Source organism: Apaloderma vittatum, unplaced genomic scaffold (genome assembly GCF_000703405.1).
Source record: "Apaloderma vittatum isolate BGI_N311 unplaced genomic scaffold, ASM70340v1 scaffold5886, whole genome shotgun sequence".
Taxonomy (NCBI): Eukaryota; Metazoa; Chordata; class Aves; order Trogoniformes; family Trogonidae; genus Apaloderma; species Apaloderma vittatum.
This window is the reverse complement of record NW_009719884.1, coordinates 31205-54320: the sequence shown is the minus strand read 5'-3', so window position 1 is coordinate 54320 and position 23116 is coordinate 31205. Positions and strand designations below refer to the sequence as shown.

Sequence of the window (23116 nt, the reverse complement as noted above, 5' to 3'; positions counted from 1 at the left end):
CGGGACCGGGCCCCTGCACACTCAGGAGAGCGGGGCCTGCATACCCCACACCTGCGAGAGGGATGGGGGGGGTGTGCACACACAACTCTCTGTGTGCCTGTGGCACATACTGGGATCAGTTACACTCATCAGGCCCTCGAGTCACCAGTTACATGGGTTACAGGAACACTGGAAATTTGTAGTTGTGTATCACCGTTTTGTCTGGTATTGTGGTTATCTGCTGTGTTGCTGCTATAGAGCCCAAAACTATAGTTGAATGATTGCCAGTTAATTACGTATCATAAATAAATCAATCAAAAATCTTCTTTGATCCTGACTTGACTTAAACTACACAAACTGAACAGTTTTTCTCTGTAACATGCTGCTTCACAACAAAATCTCTCCTCTGCAGCAAATCTGTTAAACCCTCAAACACTTTAAAAAAAAAAGTAGTTTCTATCCACAGGAAGGCTGCTATTACTTTGTGTTTCAGTCAATAGGAATTCACATGTTTTTAAACTCCACATAATTCAGAAGCCTTTTTCTTTTGAAATAGAGGACAGAAAATTCCCTAAAGATGACTTTAAATTTAATTAAATTTAATTTCCTCCCTGCTGGAGTATGAAGACTCCTTTAGAATAAGATAACGGACATGTCTAATAAATATCCTTCAGTGATACTGAAGGAAGAAGATGCAGACAAAAGACTAAATTATTGCAAGACCTGAAAGAGGAAAAGAATCAACCTATTCTTGGACCATTCCTTATGATTCTCAATGTGTTCTGCTCATTACAGACACTGGTTACCTCGGTAACTATTGGGTAATAAATCCAGCAAATGTGCTTAAAAGTAATTCCTAACAAATAAAAAAATTTCCTATTAAAACAGAACAGTGTGACTCACTCATTCCAAACTGATTTTTTTATCTTATTTTTGTAGAGAAAGAAAACAGGCTAAAAAATACAAGCGCAATAGTGAAGTTTTGAACTCACAGTCAAGAACTATATGCATTTGCATTGAAAGGAAGGGCGTTAACAAGACAACAACTAAAACAACTTCTGTACTGTAGAAAAGAAAGTTTGGAATCATTAAAAAATATACTATATTAAAGCTACTGGCACAGAATAAAACTGGAAATACCATCAGAGATACCAAAATTAGAGTGCAATCTTCCAGAATAAAGACCTCACAACAAGAAGCAGGTATCTTCCTGAAATGCTACTCCAAAAAACCAACATCCTGCTTCAAAACAGAGGTGAGGAAAGGGATCCAAGAGGAAATTTTCTCTTGCTTTGCCTCAAGAGTTTCCTTTAAGGGTCCAAAGGATAGCTCAGGCTGCTTTACTTTCCAAAGTTCCTCCAAATTACACAAGACTTTCACAGTCAAGGAAATTAAAATTGATGATCAGATTAGAGATGTGATGAAACACACTGAGAGCACATAGAACTTTATTTTCTTCTTTTTATGAAATGTAAGTCCCATTTACTCACGACGGCTCCTCCAAATCCTCAAATGCCACCTTTGCTTCAGGCCATAGTTGTGTCTGCCAGATAAAATGCTGAGCATTACAGGTCTGAACCTCTCTGGCTACAGAGGATGCAGATCTCCAGTCTCTCAACGACTGGGTGACTAATGTAACTCCTGGACTAGTTGCCAGATTTGTACCAAGGGTACCCAACTCCTCCTCCGTATGGTCTCAGGGGAATCCTGACAGTCTGCCAAAACACCGGGGCACCTGTCGTTTAGGCTTGACTCAGGTACTGGCTCAGACGTATCGCTATGGCTCCTGCTTTCTAATTAGCTTTATCTAGACAGGTCTCTGTTTGGAATGGAGTAGGTATAAACAAGAGGAAGGCATTTCTTTTACTAAACACATAGCAGTTTTCTTAGAATTACCTGCAGATAGGACTGAAGGATCAAAAAACCACCCTAATGCTCTCCAGAACATAGCAATATCATTATAGAAAATATCATGTTCCCTAAAATGTAAAAAAAGAGAAGCACTCCCCTCCCTGAATCCAAATAAGAGAGGAAAGTAAAAAACCAACAGAGTGTCATAAGCATCATTTCCAATCAGGCTGGAAAGAGGGACACTGTTAAATATTTGGAGTATAAGAGTTTATTCCTTCCTTTTGAAAACATCATGCCCCTTTAGAAGGCTTCTGGGTGATGTTTCTGGGTACTAACTACCTTGATACCCTCTACAGGTAGATGCTGCCCTCTTAGTAAGGGCACCACAAAAACCCTGCCGTAATTAAACCTATAGCCATCTCTGTGGTAAAGAGCTCAGAGCTCTTGACCATCAAGCACCACATTTTATTCACTGTAGCTTCTTCAGAGTGCCCAACTGCTGTCTTCACCATGGTCAAAATAGCTCTAGATTGGGTTGTAGTATTGGAAAGATCTAATATAGCCCTCAGTGATGTGTCTATCAGCTGCCCCTTGGATGACCGGAATGCAAATGCTCCATTACACTTTTGGTACTTAAGAAAACTTGTTAGGAAATCAAGACTGTGCCAGATTAAATCATTGTATGCTACAAAAAGCCCACAGTAGTTAGCACTCTTACTTGCAAAGTAGCAAGTGATTAACTCTTCCTACCAAACAAATAGAATCATGTCACCCTATTTTTTGGCATCGTATTTCTTTGCTGCTGCACACTGCGCTCTTGGAGTAACTCTGCCACAAGCAAACTTGTCATGAGGTGGACACACAAATACCCACCATCTCTTCCACACCTTCCATTTCTATCATCACTGTGACACACAGCAGAAGGACATGGTTTTAGCTGACTTATTTCACTCCCATTCACAAGAAAAGGCCAAAACGCAACCCTTAATCAACACAGGGTTAGGCAGCCAGAGATGGCAATGTAAACATAATACTAGTGCCCTATCAAGGAACTGTGGCTGAAACAAATGGAGGCAGTTTAAGGATGTTGTATCTCTTGTAATTCTGTCCTGAGGAGAGGAAAAAACCCCAAAAAACTTGAAGAAAGAATAAAAGGAAGAATCCTAACTACAGTGAAATGTAAGACTCTGTCCAAAATCACGCTTTCAAATTGGATGACAGTAGATTTTAACAATAAAGGGCCTGGACAACCAGGCAGTCAATGGCATGAAGAGTGCATGGGGCTGGTGTAGCAGGTGGACAGAAGAAGGTCTTGCTCCGAGCCAGTTCAAAAGGCACATATGAGTGGGACCTTAGGAAATGGAAAATAAATACCTGGCATGCTGCCTGCACCTTGGAAGGCAAAGCACACCAGAGGAGAGGGTGTGTTACCCCACCTGGAGTGCCTGCCAGGCACACTGCCACTGGGGCCAGGAGCATCCAGCATCAGCCACAGCTCGTGTGCCGGCTCCTTCTCTGCACCTCTCACCAGCTTGTGCCTCCACGAAGAACCACAGGTGCCACCTGGCCGTGCCACCAGCCATCACCCACCACCACGTCACACTGCCACTGGACTCCTGAACTGCTGTCTGGCCTCAGAGTGCAACTTTGGCTTGCCGTTAGGTGATGAGCTAATGCAGATCTGCTTTTGCGTTTCTTGGAGGAGGTCTAACCCATAACACCATAATTTTCCTTCAAGAACTCTTCCCAGTTATGATGTCAGTCTAGAGCCAAGTTCATCCTGAGCTAACCTTCTCAACTCCAGCTGCTGTTGACTGAGAAATATTAGAGTGGGGAAGAGAAGAAGGAGAAGGAAACATCTGCACAGGATTCGGATACATGTATTGCAGAGACTTGTCTACCAGGAGTAACTTAAGTGCAGAAGCAAGAACCAGACAGTTTTCCAAAGAACTTGTAGATAAGTCTGATAGAGAAGGTAGCTTTCCTTAATATAAGGAAAGCCATGCTGCTTAGCAGGTACTTCCAGGTACCTGCAAGACCAAGGGTCTGTTAAGATCTTTTACACCAGAGGAAAAAGTAACAGTAGTTATAAAAGCATTTCAAGATATATATAGGCAGGAAAACTGTTTTTACTCATTTATTATTATGCTGTATAGAAACACCAACACAAAAAAAGCGATGACAGACTGAGACATATCCTCGGAGATGGAGACTGCAGGAAGGAAACAATGGACTAACAAATTCACTACGGACTTTCTGCCGTTGATACAGGACACTCAAGAAGCAGGCATGGCTCCTTCGGGAACTGTTGACCAATGGATACAGACAGAACACTCGGGCAAATGCACAACAGCAGCGAATGTACACGAAGACTAAAAAGGCTACAAGAGGAAAGAAAAGACAAAAAAACCCCACAACACCATCACCTTTTTTTTCTCTTTACAAAAAGCCCTCAGCCAATTTCTAGTTTGAAACGTGTCATGCTTATAGTGACATTCGTCCACATTAATGCTGCTTGCAGACCTGCAAGGGCATTAATGGTGGTCCTGACAATTCCTGTTTATCTCCATAGGCCTGGTGGCAGCCAACTATTTTCATACCAAGGCAAGGAGTCAGTGTGTTGTCATCTTGGATCTGTTTGCTTGGAGTGGAATTACATAGCAAGAAAACCACTCTTGAGTGGGAAGACTCTTCCTGCTAGGAACACCTCGTCACTTAGTATCAAGTATAAAGAGACACATTCAATATCATATAAGGAAAATTGATCATTGGTACATCTGCAGGACATTTTCTACTTCATAAAACAGAGATAGCAGGAAGTACAGGATGAGTAGGGTGGAGGGGATGCTAATTTGCTTCCCTCTGGGGATTTTTTCTTAAGTAAATAAAACTGGGCCCAAGGATTGCTTGGAAGATTATTTGAACTTAAGAGTTCTTCCTTTGTTCCAAAGTATTAGATTTCAGTACTGTCACACGAGCTCTCTGGAGGGACATCCAGCTAGTCTCAGTCTACGGCAAGATTCTTCCTGTTTTCTTGTAGGAAAGACTCCTAAAACACAGGGCGTCACCCAGGTACCAGTGACCACAGGTCTGGATGTGTCTGGCAACATAATCAGACCTCTGCAGATTTCATTTTAATGTATCTTTAAACTACCAAAAGAAAGGAAAAACAAAAATCTATCAAAAAAAAATCTCAGCTGTGGCTTAGAAAGTAAACAAAGGCAAGGTGCTACAAGAAGGGCTCATCCTTTAAAAATCCACAAGCATGCATAAACATCAAAAAACAGATTACAAAAAGTGTAATAACAAACAAATAAGTAACACACTTGGAAAATAAATGGGATTTCCACATCAGCTCAGCAAATACTCAAAACAATAAGGAAATTTCTCTCCCAGAACTACCACAAAATTCTGCACTTAACTTTTAATGGCTGCAGCCTCCCAGCTAGTCTAGAAGATACTCGACAAAGAGGCTTTCTAAGAGAAATGATTAATGAGGTTTCACTGACAGTCTTCTGAAAAATGACGAGCTAGCTACATGCCTCTAATGAGTGTTTAAGTCTGAGAACTCAGTATGCTGTGTTTAAGAATTTCTTTATTCACTATATAGATGTAATTACCTCAGAGAAAACTCAAGTTTTTGGCAGTATCTAGACTTCTAAATTTAAGAGAACAACAACAAAAAAGGAATGGACACCATGTTTACGTGAACCTGAATGCATGTAAGAGAAAACAAGATTGCTGCTGCTATGTTTTCTTACAGACTGCTAAATTAGCATTATGCCATGGGAGAACTAAGCCTTCTCTAATCCTGATTTCTCAACTCCGGAGAGGAAACCGGAGGGAAAGCAGAGAGACAGTAGAGAGAAAAATAACACAGTGAAATGATGCAACTGAGGAGTAAGAGAAAAGGCAAAAAGTTAATATTTAAAACCCAGCCCGCAGGGGTGCTCAGTGTTCTGTAAATAGAGAGCCAAGCATTCATGATACTCATTGAAAGTATCATCTCCAGCTTATAAAAGAAAACTGTACAGCTTTTCCTCAAATGATTGCATTATTTCTTAAACTTTTTAAAATCAAATTGTGACATGTTGTCTCACCTGAACCTGACCCAGAAGAATAATCATCATCATCAATTGGATAGACGCCCGATGCTTCTTCAACAGAGCTGTTGTCAAGGTATAAATCCTTATCAGAGGTCAAATCTGCTCTCTGGAAAACAGATAAGAGGGAATGGTTAAAAAGATAACAGCTCTATGCTCTAGCACAGCAGACTCTTAATCTTCACTCCTATTTCCGAAGTCCACAACGGCACAGTGAATAGTTTATACTTCCAGTTTATGCAATGCATTCATGTAAGACGTTAAAGAAGTTTGTACAATTAATAGCATAAAAAAAAATCCAAGGCTGCACAATGAAAAAACTAAGAAACCACCCAATCTTTAGGAAGCAAGCCGCCTTCAAATCACACTTCATCTCATTAAACGCATGAATGAATAACTAGGATTTGTAATATGCTCTGCATAGTTTCTCCAGTACGAAAGAAGCAAATCCCAGGGCTGAAGCCCTCTATCAGGATCTCAGATATACAAATCTATAGGCTGTCACATGAAGTCTGTCATTTGATCTCAAACTGGAAGAACAACAGCACGAATCAAAAACCATCTCAGAGATCTAGCCAAACCTCATGAAACTCCTTACAAGTTAGAACCAACAGCTGAGACTATGGAATACAAACGTTTCCAAGACAGTGCTGTTGGTTAAGCATTATAACAATACCAGGCAGATCAGACAGCGTATTTCCAAAATTCTGGACAGGCAATGCTCCAATTCCTAAAGGAATGCATCTCTCCCAAAATTTAGCTGTAGCTTCAATAGGCTAAAAAGTTGGCGTCTTTCACCCCATTTTTAGGTCTACAGGTATTTCCCCACCAAAGAGAGATCCTGCTAAAATGAGCTGGTAGTAGAACAAAGTATCAGTCATCCTTTTAGACTGACAATTCAGGCTTTGAAACACCAGAAATTGTCTTCCTCCACAGCAGCTTGTGCTTTCTCAACAGAGTCTGAACTTCGTTATGGGAGCCATGTATCTGTAATGACTGAGAAGCTATTTGCTGCTACTACTACTACTACTACTACTACTACTTTTACCACCATTTCTGCAAACATCCATTTGTCACGACTTGTTGCAAAGAGTGTGACAATTGCAAACGGAGTTTTAAGTCAAGAAGTGAAATACCAAAATGCTATACCAAAATGCATCTGTTCTGTATCTCACGTAAGTGCCCCAACCTGCTGCTCTGTGTCTCAAGGATTTCCACCTTGCTTGCTACTGCACAACATTAATTGCCCATTTTATTCTATCCAACATTCACTGAAGCTTTCCTAAAGGGGTACCAAACTGTAACAGCGACAACTTCTGTATGCAAAGGCCCACATCTTACTTTTGGAGGCAAATTTTTTCCCAGAGGTCTAAAAAATATTGATGAAGACATTTGTGACTTTTTTTCCAGGTGTTTTTTGGCAACGGATTCTTGTTCTAAGCTTCTTTGTCGCAGGAAACTGCTCTTCAGTTTGATCTACAACAAAAAATGATTCTTCGTGGAAAGCAGAGAAGCCATCCTGACTATCAGAGTATTTCACAGTAAAAAGACCTTTGCACTGGGGCTAACTAAGACTTCTCTGAAAAGTTCTGAACTTAAACCACATTATCCTTTTTTTCTTCTACTGAGGAAAAGAAAAACAACACGGTACTTGGTCAAAGCCTAGTCTTTTACCTGTGGGATATGTGGGGGAAAAGAAAGCCCTGGCTTTAAGACAGGTTTACAAACAGCTTGCTCTCATCTGCTGCTGCTGGTTCACACGGTCTGCTTGGAACTGGCTGCTGTCCAAAGCAGAAATTCAAGATGATGTCTGGTCACCATCAAGTGACTTAATTCCTTTAAAAGATGTCTCCAAAGGAAGGCCTGAATTACGTTGGTAGGTGTATAGATGGTATTGTAATTAAGACACAGCTGAGACTGCTTCCGTATAGGAAGACAACTCCCTGTCATGGGACAAATATCCAGCTGTTGATCAGGCTGCCACAATGGACCAAGTCACTTCACCCCATTTTACTTCAGCCACAACTGCTGTACAAAACAGCCCACCCCTCAATATTGGACAGGAAAAAACAGAACATACTTAAAAGGAAATGCAGATGGCTGTAGAAAAAGCCTACAATATTCAAAAGGTATCAGAGGTAGTAAACGTTACCCAACACCAAGCTGGGAAAAAAAAATTTCAAGACCTATCTGGAAAAACTTCCTAGCAACGGAAATTACCAATGGCATTTGGCAACAGCTGAGAAACAGCCCGAGTTTGCAAATGTGAATGAATGAAAACTAGCATGAGAACATCCATGTCCAGAACTTTTAGTGCTGAATAAAAAAATGAACTTACCAATCAATTTATTCCCTAGGCCATCTCCCACTTCTTCTCTGCATCAGAACCAAACTCAGTAGAATTCAAAAACTAAATGAAAACCTACCTCACCATAAAAAAAATAAACCCACGCTAACAAACGATTCTGTTTTCTTGCTCTTTTCAGCCTCAAAGGACTCAGAGAAGGCCGAAGTGATCCCTGACAGTTCTTCTGAAGATTTATTTTTTGTGAGACAGCTGAGCAGCTAACCCAATCCAGCCCAAGCTGCAAGCGCCTGATCAGCCAGGCTCCCCACCATCATATTCACTCCCTTTCTTTCAGTGAATTATGGCATTTCAGCTGCCAAAATCTTACATTTCTAGCTACTCTGAGATGTTCTCAAGATCTAAACGAGCTGAAAACAGAAATAGAAGAAAAGCCTGAGTAGTTTTCAGCAGCAATTTGAGCATCCATTGTAATTTATTTTGGGGATGCAAAGAATACAATGTGAATCATTATTTAAGATCTAGTGTTGTGAATGGCACTACCCTATTAGAATGAGAAACCTAGTCCAGTACCATATTTACTGTAGGGAGAAATGAATGGTACAGTGAACCCCAAGTGCCTTCAGATTAGATGTGAAGATCCATCTGACCTCTGCAGCTTCTCTGACCAGAGTCCCTTGAGGCTTTTGAGTAGATAAATGCATTGCACTGTGCCCTAAAACAGACTCTCTTTGCAAGGTTGTTACTGAACTTGGAATGAGGGCACCCTCTCTACACCCACAGCGTGCACCTCTATTCCCAGCTGCTTAGAAGCAGGCAGCTGCCTTAGACCACTTGAAAAGAAAACTGCCTTCAGGTTAAGAATAAAGGGAAAAGCCTAAAAGTTAACAAAAAAAAATGCATAGCCATTAAAAATAACTCTGTGAAGATAAAGCTTAGGAAAATGAGAGATGGTTAATGAAAATAAAAGAATGCTTCATGGTGATAAGTGAGTATCATGCACTGAGGACATGCTTTGCAATTTTATGCTGTGTAAAAATAAAATGGATTTAATATTTGCTCTAGAAATGTTTTCTTGCTTGTCAGCTAGGAATCCATGGGGGTTCGTGGGCTAATTCCAGGGTGTTCACAAAAGATAAGTTGGAAAAACAAGTCTCTTCTCAGTAGGCTTGGGCAGAGAAAGGTCTGTACTAGCACTTCAACATTCTTAGGAGGAAAATGTAAAAGTTTGCAAATTCTAACTTCATAAATCTAGCTGTAGTTATTTTAAAGGCCAAATATTTAAAGGATTATTTCCTATGGCTAACAGTTGAAATGAGGGCCTTCATGTCACTTTTATGTAACAGCCTTATTTTCAGATCTATTAAAACGGCAGGAACACCAGGCAAGGATGTCTCTATTATCGGTCCTTTAATCTGGCCCTGAAGCCACAAAAACCGCTCATTACCTCTCAACAGAGATTGCATTCTCGTCCATCATTGTTATCCCACTTACATTTTTATTCCAAGAATATAATGCTGCAAAATCCTATGACCTAAATACTTCACATGCTACATGCCAATGATCACTGATTCCTGTCTGGTTATTGACTACACTGGCATAAATCTAAATCTCACGGATGTCATGTAGATTAGCATCCATTAAGTACTAGATAAAAGATATTCTCCTACCGGTTACATGTTGAATTTGAAATCTCAGTCTTTATTTTACTAAAGCTTACGTTTTAAATAATTTTAAATGTAATAAATTTAGATCATCCAGGACATATTTAAAAAAAAAAATCAAACTCATTCTGACACTGAGAGAGGAAACAAAGCAAAAAAGCTTTTTCTGACTCATCATCTCATGAAAGGCACAGATCTTTCATCAAAATTACAATGGCAAAAAATTTAAAACAAACTTCAGACAATAGGAGGGTTGGGAAAGGATGGCACATCTCATTGAAAAAAGAAGTACAAAGTGCCCTGTCATAGCTCTTCCTTTCTCCAGTGCTGCTATGACAGTCAGTCCTCCCATTACGTCGGGATGAATTAGAAGTAAGACATTAAAGACTTTGACGCCATGTGGGTGAAGCCAAGAAAGCTAGTGTGAGGAGCAGCAAAGAAGTTATGTCTCGCATGGCTGTCGTGGCTGTTTGAAACTCAGATGGAAGAGCGATGAGTAACTGACATATGGAAGGAAACGTTTTATTACTTACAGATGCATTCAAATTTCTGGTTTTTGCCTTTTGGTGTATATGCATGGGACAGAGAATTTGAGGCTTGCAGCTGGGTTATTAATGGTACGTTGCCTTTCTTCTGCAGATGGAAGTCTTTCAGATGTAACATGTTTAGTATGCGCAGAACCAGGGACTAACATTTTAAAAAAGTGATGTTATATCCCAAATACGTAAGCCAGAAGGCTCTGAAACTTTGTAAGCATTACAGCTGTTGATTAGGCAGAGATCTTACATGTAAAGAAGGAGAAAGAAAACAGATTTTCCTCTTCTATTAACAGACAGTGCTGCTCTATTAGTGCTTGTATAAAAGCATGTTTAGCACTGAAGTGATGTATTCTTGACATATACTACATTTTTGGAAAACTAACTACTTGAATGCATTCGTCTAAAACCCAAGAGCCATTGCAGAGACTCCCATTGAAGGCTGGAGAAAAGGAAGTTGTGTGAAGGAGAAGCTGTATTTCCCTCTAGGCTTCCTGCTGAAGAAACTATGACCTGCCACCCAACAGGAGTTAGTCCAAACAGACCTCAGCACTGCTGAGCTTAAACTGGCGGATGTCTTCCCATCACTGCTCGCCATTTCTTTGCTTTCCCTCATCACACCAGGAAAGCTATTTCACTGGTGAAACGGTTCCATTAAGACTTCATAAATCTTGTCCAGGAATAAGAATCCTGATCTTAAACAAAAAAAACTTAGAGCACAAAACTCGAAAATCAGATTTACACCTCAAAGTACAGGTTTTCCCAGAGAAACATGCTAACCAAAAAAGTGTCCACCCTCCATTTCTCATGATGTTACTGGTTCCGAGACAAGCTTCTGCTGGCTCTGACAGCACTCACTGACCTCCTTCAGCCTGCACACCCCTATACTGCCCATGTGTACCCTGATATGAGCCTGTAATTTTGAAGGAGGATTTTATGTTACAAAACATGTTTACCATTAATTGTCCTACTACAGAAGCCCTTCTTTCCTCTCATTCATATGCCCTACAGCTGGGCCCAGAAGAAAAGGAGGGAAGTAGTCCCTGTTATTTCCTCTCGAGGTGGTGGTGGCCACTTTTAAGGACTTGCAGGCCAAACTCTTCCCAGCAAACCCCACCTTGGTGCACTGTGTCAACTGTGGTGAAGTCTTCAGCAGAAGTGGCAGGAGGAGGCACAGCGGTGGGCAGTTGTGGGATAGTTTGAGAAATAAGACACTAATAAGTAGTGACAAAATTTAAGACCAGCACTCTAAGGACTCTCCATTTTCTTCCTTGGCGAAACCATACAGCCTGCACAATGACAATGCTAGTGGAGTGGGTTACCGACCTCAGGAAACCTGCCCTGCACCACCACCTGGGTAACTGTGATCACAGCAAAAATATCCTTTCCATAACAACAGGCCCCAGGTTCCAAGTTTGAGAGCAAGGGTTTCATACAGAAGCCAACATCTGCATTGTTCATTTCCCCAAATCATTTTGACACGGTTACCAGTGACAAAAACCACCTCCCAGTTTTACCTCAGAACGGCTTAAAACCCTCCAAGCGCTCCCTAAGGCCTTTCCCGTGCTAGTCCTCCTGCTCAACCACGTGCCCAGTGTGAAAACCAGCCTCATGATGGGAACTGCCTGGACTGAATTTGCAAAAGCCACCACCTCCCCCACCGCTGGCTTTGGCCTGTTAAATAACAAGCTTTGATCACTACAACTCATTCAGGAGAGCTCGTTTTCAAAGCTATTTTTAAAATCTCAGAGGACGTTTGCTACCCTTCTTCAGGTAATGACAAAAGAGTAAATCGGTTCTGTACGGGTGTCTCTACTAGTGTTGTAAGTCGAGTGTTTGCCCATGGGGACAGCACCGGTGCCAGCAGCGGCGCGGCCGGCTGAGACCCTGTCTGGTGCAGTGTAGAGCCGCTACCGCAACTGGAGCACATGCCAGAAAGATTATTCACGCTCCTTGTACCTCATGCAGAAGAACTTCCTGATGCTGCACAAAACTGTAGCTTTAGGCCTACAATCTCTCATGGCAGATAAAGAAAGGGTTTGACCGCTCGTGGCTGCCGAGGGAAGGCGAAGAGCCCAAAATAAACACAAGTGCTGCAAACTGCTTCTACTACCACTAGCATTTAACAATAGAGGAGTCTACCGAAAGAGCTGATTTACAGAGATTGCCTCATGTCAGAGCCAAGAGTCAAAATATGCTAGCTTTTAAGATGTGCACAGTATGTTATGCCAGACTAATTACCAAAACAGAGGCGTATTTGACAGGGACGGCATTAATGAAGCAACTCTTGCCTGTGTCAGGCATTTCAGCAGTCGATGTGATGGCTCCCACTAAAGAAAATACACCACATCCATGGTGCTCGCAGGGAAATGCTTCAAGGCAGAGTCCCTCTAGGGTAAGGAGACCCCAAGCCACCACCACGTCAGCTACTTACAGCCACGCACCAAAGAAATTACAGAGCTATGGCTGATAGATTTAAGTTCACAGTCTTCACAAAGCCATAGAAACTCGTGCCTGTTCACGAACAATCATCTCTGCCTTTAGAAATACTCTTTAATGTGTAATTACATGCCATATGGTACATTATGTGATAACAGAACTTAAAACGGTAACAGGAGAACTTCTTCAAGCTTAACTGAAAATGTTTTTCTTTACATTATAAAGGCTCACAGATCTGTCTAGTGGATCCTTGGTCTGCCAAGAGCTCAGGAGCTGAGGTTTGTCCTGCCTTAAGGACAAAAGATAAACATTCTCTAAAGTTATGGCCTTTTTGAGGTAAATTCCAATGGAAAACGCTTCTGTCTTTCCATTTCTTTCCACAGTCTGATTTCCAGTTGTGCATCACTTATCTACTAGATGCACGTAGAGACCAAACTTCAGTCTACTAGTCTAATCCCTCATCCAGAAACTGTGTTGCCCAGGGTGGGACAGAGGCTGCTGTACGAAGGATACAGGAGGGAGGCGAGTAAGCACAGCAGCAACACTCAGAGCTTTCCATCCTTACAAGCACCAACGGTACAGCTTGTTATGAAGGACAGATCAAACAACTTGCTCCATGCTCTCCCGCTACAACAGGTATTTAGTAAATGAACAAAAAGAGATCCCCAACAGGCCTCCTAGGCTATTCAGCTAGGCTCAAGCCCACATGAAGCAGTAATAAAGTACTGCAAGCTGAACGAGGCCGTAGTTGGGTCTCGCCTCTACAAAAGATGCCTTCATCATCTACTCTGAAGAACATACCTACACCTTCATTCAGGTCTGCAGAATCTGATTGAACATACTTTTACGTCTGTGGATCTCTGACACCGTGAAAAGAAATTCTTTGCTTGAGCAGAGTCTCCTCAGAAGACATCCCACAGCCTCATGTCACAACTCAGGAAGTAAAAGCCGGATCCTGGATGACAGCATATGAAACCGCAGCGTTTTGTTTTCTTTCTCCAGCAATGAAAGTTCCCTGGGGTTCTATAGCAGCTAATGTTTAAATCCCATGCTGAGGAGGGAACCAGCCCTGTCGGTCCTTCCCCAGACCTATAGATAGGAAGCTGTGTGGTTAGATGGACCTTCCTCATCCATTGGCTAAATAAACTTACTCAAACTTAAAAATGGTTACTTAGGAATGACTGAGGGGCAGGGCAAATCTGATACATCAACCCAGGTAAACAGGACTGCTGTGCTGTTTACATGAGCCCTCTGATTTGGCATTATACCCATTCCCTGACTCTGCACCGACAGATCTTTCCTTGTATGCGAAACCCAGAATTGAACACTGCAGTTAAGTTGTATCCTCTATCTTAAAAACCTCAAGACTGCTCAACAGTTCAGGTATAGTACACAGCAATACTTGTTTCCCATGACAAAGCAGAAGTTTAATAGCAAAGTTTTTCCAGGAATCCCAAAATCAAAAATTCCAAGCACTTTCAGCCTTCATGCCCTCACTACAAGAGGGACATTGAGGTGCTGGAGAGGGTACAGAGGAGGGCTACCAAGCTGGTAAAGGGCTTAGAACATAAGTCATATGAGGAAAGGCTGAGGGATCTGAGGCTGTTTAGCCTGGAGGAGATTGAGGGGAGACGTCATCGTTCTCGACAACTACCTGAAGGGAGGTTGTAGAGAGGCAGAGGTTGGTCTATTCTCCCTAGTGGAGAGTGACAGAGTGAGGGGAAATGGATTTAAATTGCGCCAGGGGAGGTTCAGGTTAGATAGGAGGAAGAATTTCTGTACTGAAAGGGTAGTCAACCATTGGAACAGGCTGCCCAGGGAGGTGGTTGAGTCGCCGCCCCTGGAGGTGTTTAAGAGACGGGTGGATGTTTCACTGGGGGCAATCGTTGATAGGGCTGGGACAAAGTCTGGACTCGATGATCTTGCAAGTCTCTTCCAGCTGAAACTATTCTATGATTCTATGTATGATTCTATTCTATCAATGGGTGCACAGAATTAGTTTATTCTTCAGCTCTGTCTTTGACATAGGCAAGATACAACAAGGAAACTATTTCAGAAGGGCTACAGCTGAATCACCTTCCGAAGCGCTACTCCAGACTGAAACATTAAAGGGCAACGTGCAGGCGATACAGCATCAGAAGCCAGCAGCCAGCAGTGTGCATCACAGATTGATTTATCTCAATTAGTACAGCAATTTTCTGCATGTTTTCCAAAAAGCACCCATTGGTTTCACCAAAAATAGCATCAAAACCACCATGCAAATCGTTGTCACAGCTCAAAATGCTAATAAGGATACAGCAGCCCATGTGCAGCCAGGTTAAATTTAAGGCACAGCCGTGACCAAAAGTTAAATGCGCTTCTTTGAAAATGCTGAATGAAGAGGTTAGCCTGTCTTTGAATCACCAGTCACAAGTCTGACAGTAATGGGAGAAGCAGGTAGCTTTTGGTAGAGGGGTCATAACTACATGTACCTGACCCAGTCAGTGCTTTTAAAGCGAACGCGTGGTGGTTCTTCCACGCACACCTCCCCTCTCCTTTCATGTTTTACTGATCCTTTTCCCTAATCAATCAGAAGAACTAACACTTATATTTTCCTCCCTCCTCTTGAGAATGTGGATGAATGATTAAAGCTGCCAGGGTAACCTCTTTGGCATGCATGGCAATAACTTCCCACCTAATAGCCTTTCCTCTGCCTCGCTGCCCTGGCCCGCTGGTGATTACTGCAACCCCTTGAAGTGGTCAAATTGCAGGGCAGCCCCCACGGAAACCTAGTTGGAGTTGTTCGAGCTCATACCAAAGAATGATGTTTTTAATACAGATTGTTCTTTTTAAAGCCATACAAAAGCAGCTGTAATCAATCGTAGTGGGAGCACTGCAAACCTCCACCAGTTTCAAAAGCCCCATATTGATTTCTTTCCAGTCTGTGGATTTCAACAAAATAACCCCATGTGAGGAACTCGGAATCAATTAAGGAGCAATCATTTAAATTAAGATATTTTTGTCATTAGTAGCAAGAACTGGCGATAAACTGTCTCAATCAATTACATCTCTTTCACATAACAGGGAAATTACATATAAACCGACAATATTATTAAAGTTACATTAAGTATCAAATATTACTAGGAAAGGTTATGTATGGCAGCTGAAGTTTGTCAAAGGTGAGGAGGAATCAGACTTCACAGCTTAAGGAGTGTGGATTTCACAGAATCACAGAATGTCAGGGGTTGGAAGGGACCTCAAAAGATCATCTAGTCCAACCCCCCTGCCAGAGCAGGATCACCTACAGTAGGTCACACAGGAACACGTCCAGGTGGGCTTTGAATGTCTCCAAAGAAGGAGACTCCACAACCTCCCTGGGCAGCCTGTTCCAGTGCTCTGTCACTCTCACAGTGAAGAAATTTTTTCTAATAGTTTTGTAGAACCTCCTATATTCCAGCTTGTACCCATTGCCCCTTGTCCTGTCATTGGATGTCGCTAAAAAGAGCCTGGCTCCGTCCTCCTGACACTCCCCCTTACATATTTATAAACATTTATGAGGTCACCCCTCAGCCTCCTCTTCTCCAAACTAAAGAGACTCAGCTCCTTCAGCCAATCTCCAATTCTTCAGTTCATAATCTGTTATTCACTAGAGATTTATTTGTTGAACAGGGTCCACAAATCTCTCAGTGGACACTTCTCTTTGCCACCTGCAGCCAGCACTCTTGGTGATGTCCTACTGAAGCCCCCCACAGGTTAAAAAATGGCCACTGGCAGATCTAACATCTGTCTGATCTTTCTAAAATTATGTGCTATTTTAACAGTTAGCTGTAGGAACTTCCGTTCCTCCCACAAACACATGCAACCTATGTCAGAAGATGGTCATAGACTGCTCTAAAGGAAGAGGAATCCTGGACCCTCTAGAAACGAGATGAGTATTGGTGGTAACATATTCATATCCCAGGTATGCTAGATTTCTACTTAAGCTCAAATAAGATTTAAGTATGCTTAAGTGAAACGCCTCTGTACCAAGAATGCTCAGTTTCATTACAACAGAATATGCAGGCTGTGCACTCAACACAAGAGGAAAGAATCATCCGTTAAACAAATATCTTAAAAAAAAAAACCCAAACAAACAGAAAACTCCAAATCATCATCTTTATGCTACTTTGGATGTTGACAGAGAAGATTTTCTTCTCAAAACTGGTACTGTTTAACAATGCAAAATGCAAACTGAACTGCAGGTCAATCTGAACTTTGCATTAGCTAGCAGAACATGCTACATATGTCTACTTCTTTCTCCTGTCCATGAAAACAATCGCTACTTCATTTATTCAGGTAACTCATTCCAACTTGTTGAGTGGTGGCTGAGAAGCATGGAGCTAGGGAATCAGTTTGTCCTCTGGCATGAAAACCACTGGTAAATCCAAAACTTGGTTACATCAGGCCAGAAGCTATAATCTCTGTCGCCAGGAGGATAAATGCTATCACGGCTACTCTTTCCACTAGTAGTCTTCTCAGACAGAAAAGGCAAACACAGAAAGCATTGAAAGACAAATATATCCTTGTGAGATACCTCTTTGGATCCCAGATCCCCAAACAGTAAGACAACAAAGATGACTTTATTGCTGTTCCCAGGTGTCAACTCCCACTCACCTCACTGGTCTACAAGATTAAGTCGTTGGATTCGGTGCTCTGATCCCATCTTACTTAACTGAATTTTTGCAACAAAGGCTTGGTGTTCATACGTTCTTTGATGTGTACAAAGATAAGAAATTAGTTTACTACAGATGGGATAAAACATCACTCTAATAACCTCTACTATAAAAGCAGTTGAGTGAAATCAGAGATATGGCAGCATGTACAGGCTCAGCGGCTTCAGGAGCAGTCTTCCGTCTGGTATGCTGCCCTTCAGGCATGACTCCCCTCCTTCCACCACTGAGAAGGAACTGGTGCCGACCTAAGCCTGTCTGACTCTCCAGCCAAAGGTGACAGACAGGTTGGGCTGGGGGAGGACACACAGCACCCTACCTGCAGCACCACCCAACTTCCTAGCCAGGTGGGGCCAAGGCAAGAAGGAAGGATTTACCCACCTGCCTCGCTCTGTCTTTGACTTTCCTGGCAGCTCCCTGGGGCTTGAAGTGCAGGAGTGGGAAAGGGAACCCAGGGGACAATTTCTTCTGAAGACAAATAGAGCCCAGGGCTGCATTTGGAAACTAGATGGATATACCAAGCAGGATCACTATAAAGAGATTTTGAACTGTATTGTTAGGAATTTCTCCCCGCACGGTTTTGAAGCTGGCTGACTCTGTATCAGCTGCACAGCAAGAGAAAACAAGGCAAAGCCTTGGTGAGGCAGTCTGCTGTGAGCCTCCATACCTGCTGTAAGACACTTCCACGCACCGTAACAATTAACACGCATTCGTATTCCTGAGACGAACCATCTAACATGTCACTGCTCTAAAAACACAAACATACACAGAAGGCATCAAGTTGAAACTGCACAGTACACTAAAATAAATCTTATTCCACCAGCAGTGGAAAGGCTGGTATCTGATTTTCTGCAGACGTTCCCCTTCTCACCACAACCTCAATTCCTGCCCCCTTCTCCTGTGCTACTCCCTTCCTATGAACTTTGCAAGCTGATGTGGCAGAACATGGATCAAATAACTCTGAAGATGAACATACAGAAATCCGTCAAAATAGAAGTTTCAATTGAAACTACGTAAGGTATCCCCCTTAACACATTACAATTTTTTGGTTTACAGCATGGTCAAGAAAGCCTCTGCTTTAACTGAAGGATCAATGATCAGATAACATAATCTCTCCCAGTTATCATGAGTGCCTACCTTTAATGAAAACTGGCTGAAATAAGCTTCTTACTGATCACCTTCAACTGATGTTTTAAGAATAACGCTACATAAAACTAGAAACGAATGCAAAGAAAGACTCATGATGAAGGTAGGGATAAATTTCACTGTATTCGATAAATGAGGTTTGCTTAATTTTAAAAGAAAGCAAGCCAGGTAAGTTGTTTGACAGCATTTTTAACAGTCATAGATCTGACTGAAGAGTAAAATCCAACAAAGACTCTTAAAGATATTAGATATCCATGTTAACAAAGAATAACTCTTTCTTTCTAGCATTCATACTTTAAATTAGAGTTCTGCTGAAGGGAACAAAGACTTCAGTATTTCTTTAGCCAAACTCCAAATCTTCATAAAACTGTCCCAGCATCATCAATACAAGGTTAGCAGCACGCTACAATCTTTACTGCCTTATCAATGGTCTAAAGCTTTTAAAAATCCATATGCCTACAAAACCTCCTGGAGCTGCTACACATTAAGGATTTCACAGCATTATTGACCTGGGCAGCCTCTTTATCCTCAGTAAGTTATTTTAAGCAACTTTCTGCCAGCAAGCAAGTCTCTTTGTCAGTCTTTGTCTGTATTATTGCTAAAGCACTGCTTACAACACAGCACAAAAAGTGAAGGTACTAAGCAGAAACCAGAAAGGGATCTGTCAAGCTCCCTTTTTATTTCTTTTTTTCTCCTCTTTCCTGATACGCTTCTAATATCCTACAGATCAGTGCCTTGCTGCCAGGAATCTGGCTATGCACCTAAGCCACCTGCTGAGAAGGAGTAACATGAATATACAGCAGAAAAAACAGACTAAATCCACATATTTCCTGGACCTAAAAGTATTCTGTTTAATTTACACACCTTCTTTTGCCTTGTTGGCACTATATATACATATATATGTGTGTGTGTGTGTATCTATATCTATATCTATACGTGTATCTATATGTGTATCTATATCTGTATCTGTACCTGTATATGTTAGAGCAATAGGAGCTAGCAAATGTGTTTACCCACTGAGTAAGGAAACATATCACCTGGCTTGGGAGGTGAGGAAGAAGAAAAAGGAAGATAAACTTCTCAAACTTCAAACTCAAAACCCCAATACCTTCCTATTTTTAAATCCCTTATCAAATAAAGGTCTCCAGCTCGAGGCTCATGTTGCTGTGGCATGGCAGGAAAAGGAAACTGCAACCCGATATATGTCTGCACAGATGAAAAAGCAATCTCATGGTTTTCTTCAAGCTCGTGCCTGGAGTTATCAACTGAGAAGGCCAGTGCTACCACACGAATCTTCCTTGGACTGTAAGTTATGAATAGCCACAGCCAAGAAGCCACAGTCACGTTTATTCTGTTTTACTGCTTATCAAAAGTATTTACGGAGTGATCCTGTTTAAGGAGGCAACTCTTGCTTGTTCTTTTACTTTGAAATTTCAGATTCTGAAAGCTGGTCTGGCCAGTGACCCCGTACTACTCCTTGGTGTCATCAGAATTACCAAGACCTATCCTGTTTTAATCCATGGGCACACTTAAAAATGTGCTCAACTGACAGTCCATACGGGCACAGGGAGATTTAGACTTGATACCAACTTCTATATCACACTTGATAACTGGACTTTCAGCTGAGGGTCTAGGCATACAGAGGAAGCTGCCCAGGGAGAAGGGTAACAGAAAGATTTAAGTTGATATAAACTTAGTCCACAGAATCTCTGCTAGTGATATTTTATTTCTGGATGTTAGATCAACTCTCCTATTATCTTTTTAAATCTGTACCTTGCAGAGTGAATGGGAAGAATAGACGTTTTTCAAGTTATCAATTCAGTAAAGTTTGCAGGTACCAAAAAAAATACCTTTACAAGCAGTGTCTTACTAATTCAGCACTTGCACTTTCATGGCACTTAACATGGTTAAGTGTCGGCAAAAATAGTGGACACAATGGATAAGTAATCTGACAAGCCTGAGTTGTTCTAGACAAAGCACAAATGCATTCCAAATATCAGCACCTTATTTCCGACAGTTCTGCTTCAAAATACAGCATATAATCTGCTCCATGTAGCCGTCAATCAAATGGACAAATTCTCTTAAGGTTTCATTGCAGATATGCCCAGAGCAATTGCGTTTTACAAGGCTATGCTCAGATTTATAACAAAAGTTTAATTCAAACCACAAACAAAAGTTTAATTCAAACCACAGGTTTTTCTCAGCAAGCAATAAAAAGGTTGCTGCACTGACGGCATTAGAAAGCTTCTTAGTTCCCATTTCTGTTTGCTTCAGTAAAAGGGTCAGTCGGCATTCAGAAGTGGAACAAGCACAAAGGGGTTTCATCAGCCTAAGTGTTATGGATGTTGTCTGCTTAATAGACCTGACCTTGCATGAACCAGCTCACCTCCCTGGGCTTAAAAAAAATCTGAGGACAAAGAGGGGAGGTTTGAAGATTCTGCTCATGGAAACTATACGGCAAGATGCTCAAATCTGCCACAGCAAGACAACACAGAATAATTTTGCAACACTACTAGCACACTTGCACATGTATATCTAAGAAAACAATGTCCAAGGACTGCGTTTCAAAAAAGAGCAATCTGATGTGAATCAATATCTTAGCATATGCATCCACACAGCTAGACAGAAGAATGGGCTTGTAATGCAGCTTTAGCAGAAAGAGTAACGAGGTTTCTATCCCACAATAATATCATATTTAAGTTCTTCCCAGACTGGACATTCTGATCAAGAATAAACCCTTTTTCACAGGGCAGGGCATGAAGTGTGTAAATCAGGTTTTCTGATCATCATTCATGACAAAACTAGATCAAGAACTTGTTGATAAATGCAATTCTGCAAATAATACAAATGGAGGCAGCTTTTTATGGCACATTGGGGAAGACAACTGTAAGGAGGCAACTGCAGCATGGTACATCATGCATGGCAAGCAGCACTGGTTTACTCGCTTTGACCAGGCAGAAGAGACCAGAAATACACTTTCATATGCCATTTTCAGGAACAGAAATGGAATTAAGGAAGATAACGACCAGGAAGTATTTAAGAACTAAGAAGGTGAAGAACATTTCTGTCGAACATTCAGTTCACATCAGGAGCTGATGTCTCTTTTCAGAAGTCACTCAGAAGTTCATTTGACATCATAACGACATGATAAACAAAGACAGAAGAATGGAACAGCTACTGGCATTTTGACAAAGCACAATCATCAGCTCATTTCATTTCTTTAAAAAAATTAGTCCATATTGGACACATCCCATGAAAACTAATGATACTCGCCCAGTGAAATAGATAGCTGCGCTTCACTTGCAGAAAAATTGGCTTCTCGAGATAAACAGGCACCCCAAGAGTTCTCTGAGCTGAAACTGCTCGCTTTAATAGCTGGACTGAGCATGGGTGCTCCCACAGACCAGAGGCCCCGGTCCAGCTGCTGGCAGGGGCCGTCCTCCCTCCATTAATTACGTGTGCGCACACATGGGCGCATGCTGCAGTCCCCCGGGGAAGCCTCCAACAGGCTGGGAGAGCAGATTACGGGTGGCTTACGGCTCAGACACAGCACGTTACGCAACCGAAAGGCTTAACAACCCTCCATTTCATTATTTTACAGTTAGTTTGAAGGGGGTAAAAAATCATAGCATCACAGAATGAACGGTTATGAAGAACACCACCAAAAAAAGTGACATAAACCCCTCAAAACACAGCACAAAGCTGTGGGATAACATCTTCGTTTTCAATTACCGAGTTGAGGGCAGAGTCAGGAGGCTCTGCCGACAGCCCCATCCGCCACGAAGCCTGTCAGAAAGCCAGGACCCACTCTTTATTTTCTACTCCAACACCACGCCCTTCATGAGCCTATTTATAATTTTAAAAAGAAAAACCAGGTCACGCTCTTCAAGTCTAATATTGAAATCTGCTTTGGATGTCACTCCACCTTCTACGGCAGGCCACGGAGGGAGAGGGAAGGGTCTGCGCCACCTCTCCACTGCCCACAGCACCAGCAGCCACTGGCTTCAGGCTGGCAGCAAATGATGCCAAGAAGGAGCCAAAGACAACCCTCCAGGCAAGCCACAGCCTGCCTTTACAGACAATGCGGCATTTTTCTTCATTACTTTCCCAGTAGAGCTGGTCCGAAGCAGCACACCATTTGCATTCAGAGCAACTAACCTCATTTTGTCATCAGGAAGCCGAGGAGAAGTTTCCAGTGAGCTGTCCCCGGGCACACACACGCCGGACGTTCACTTCTCCCCGTCCTGCTTTGTGCCAGCTCTGCAGAAAGTCCAGCTAGCACTGACCGGCCAATGGGGCCTCGTTTACGGAAACACCATTTTGGGAAGATAAAAGGGGGTTGTGCTGTTCCACTCTCTGTGATCACTATGGCCATAATTCAGAGGTAACAAAAAATGGAAAGTGC

General features: G+C 42.0%; 1 protein-coding gene across 1 annotated transcript in view; it reads right to left on the bottom strand.

Annotated features, from left to right (window-relative positions):
• The window catches only part of SDC2 (syndecan 2), a 28019-nt gene extending 5534 nt beyond the window's left edge, over positions 1–22485 (bottom strand). Inside the window, exons 1-3 of the mRNA XM_009870812.1 lie at positions 22444–22485; positions 18233–18313; positions 5931–6042 (exon numbers count right to left, since the gene is read on the bottom strand). Of these exons, the coding sequence (XP_009869114.1) occupies positions 5931–6042; positions 18233–18313; positions 22444–22485 (235 nt within the window). The remainder of the gene's footprint in view (positions 1–5930; positions 6043–18232; positions 18314–22443) is intronic.
• Between the last annotated feature and the right edge of the window lie 631 nt (positions 22486–23116).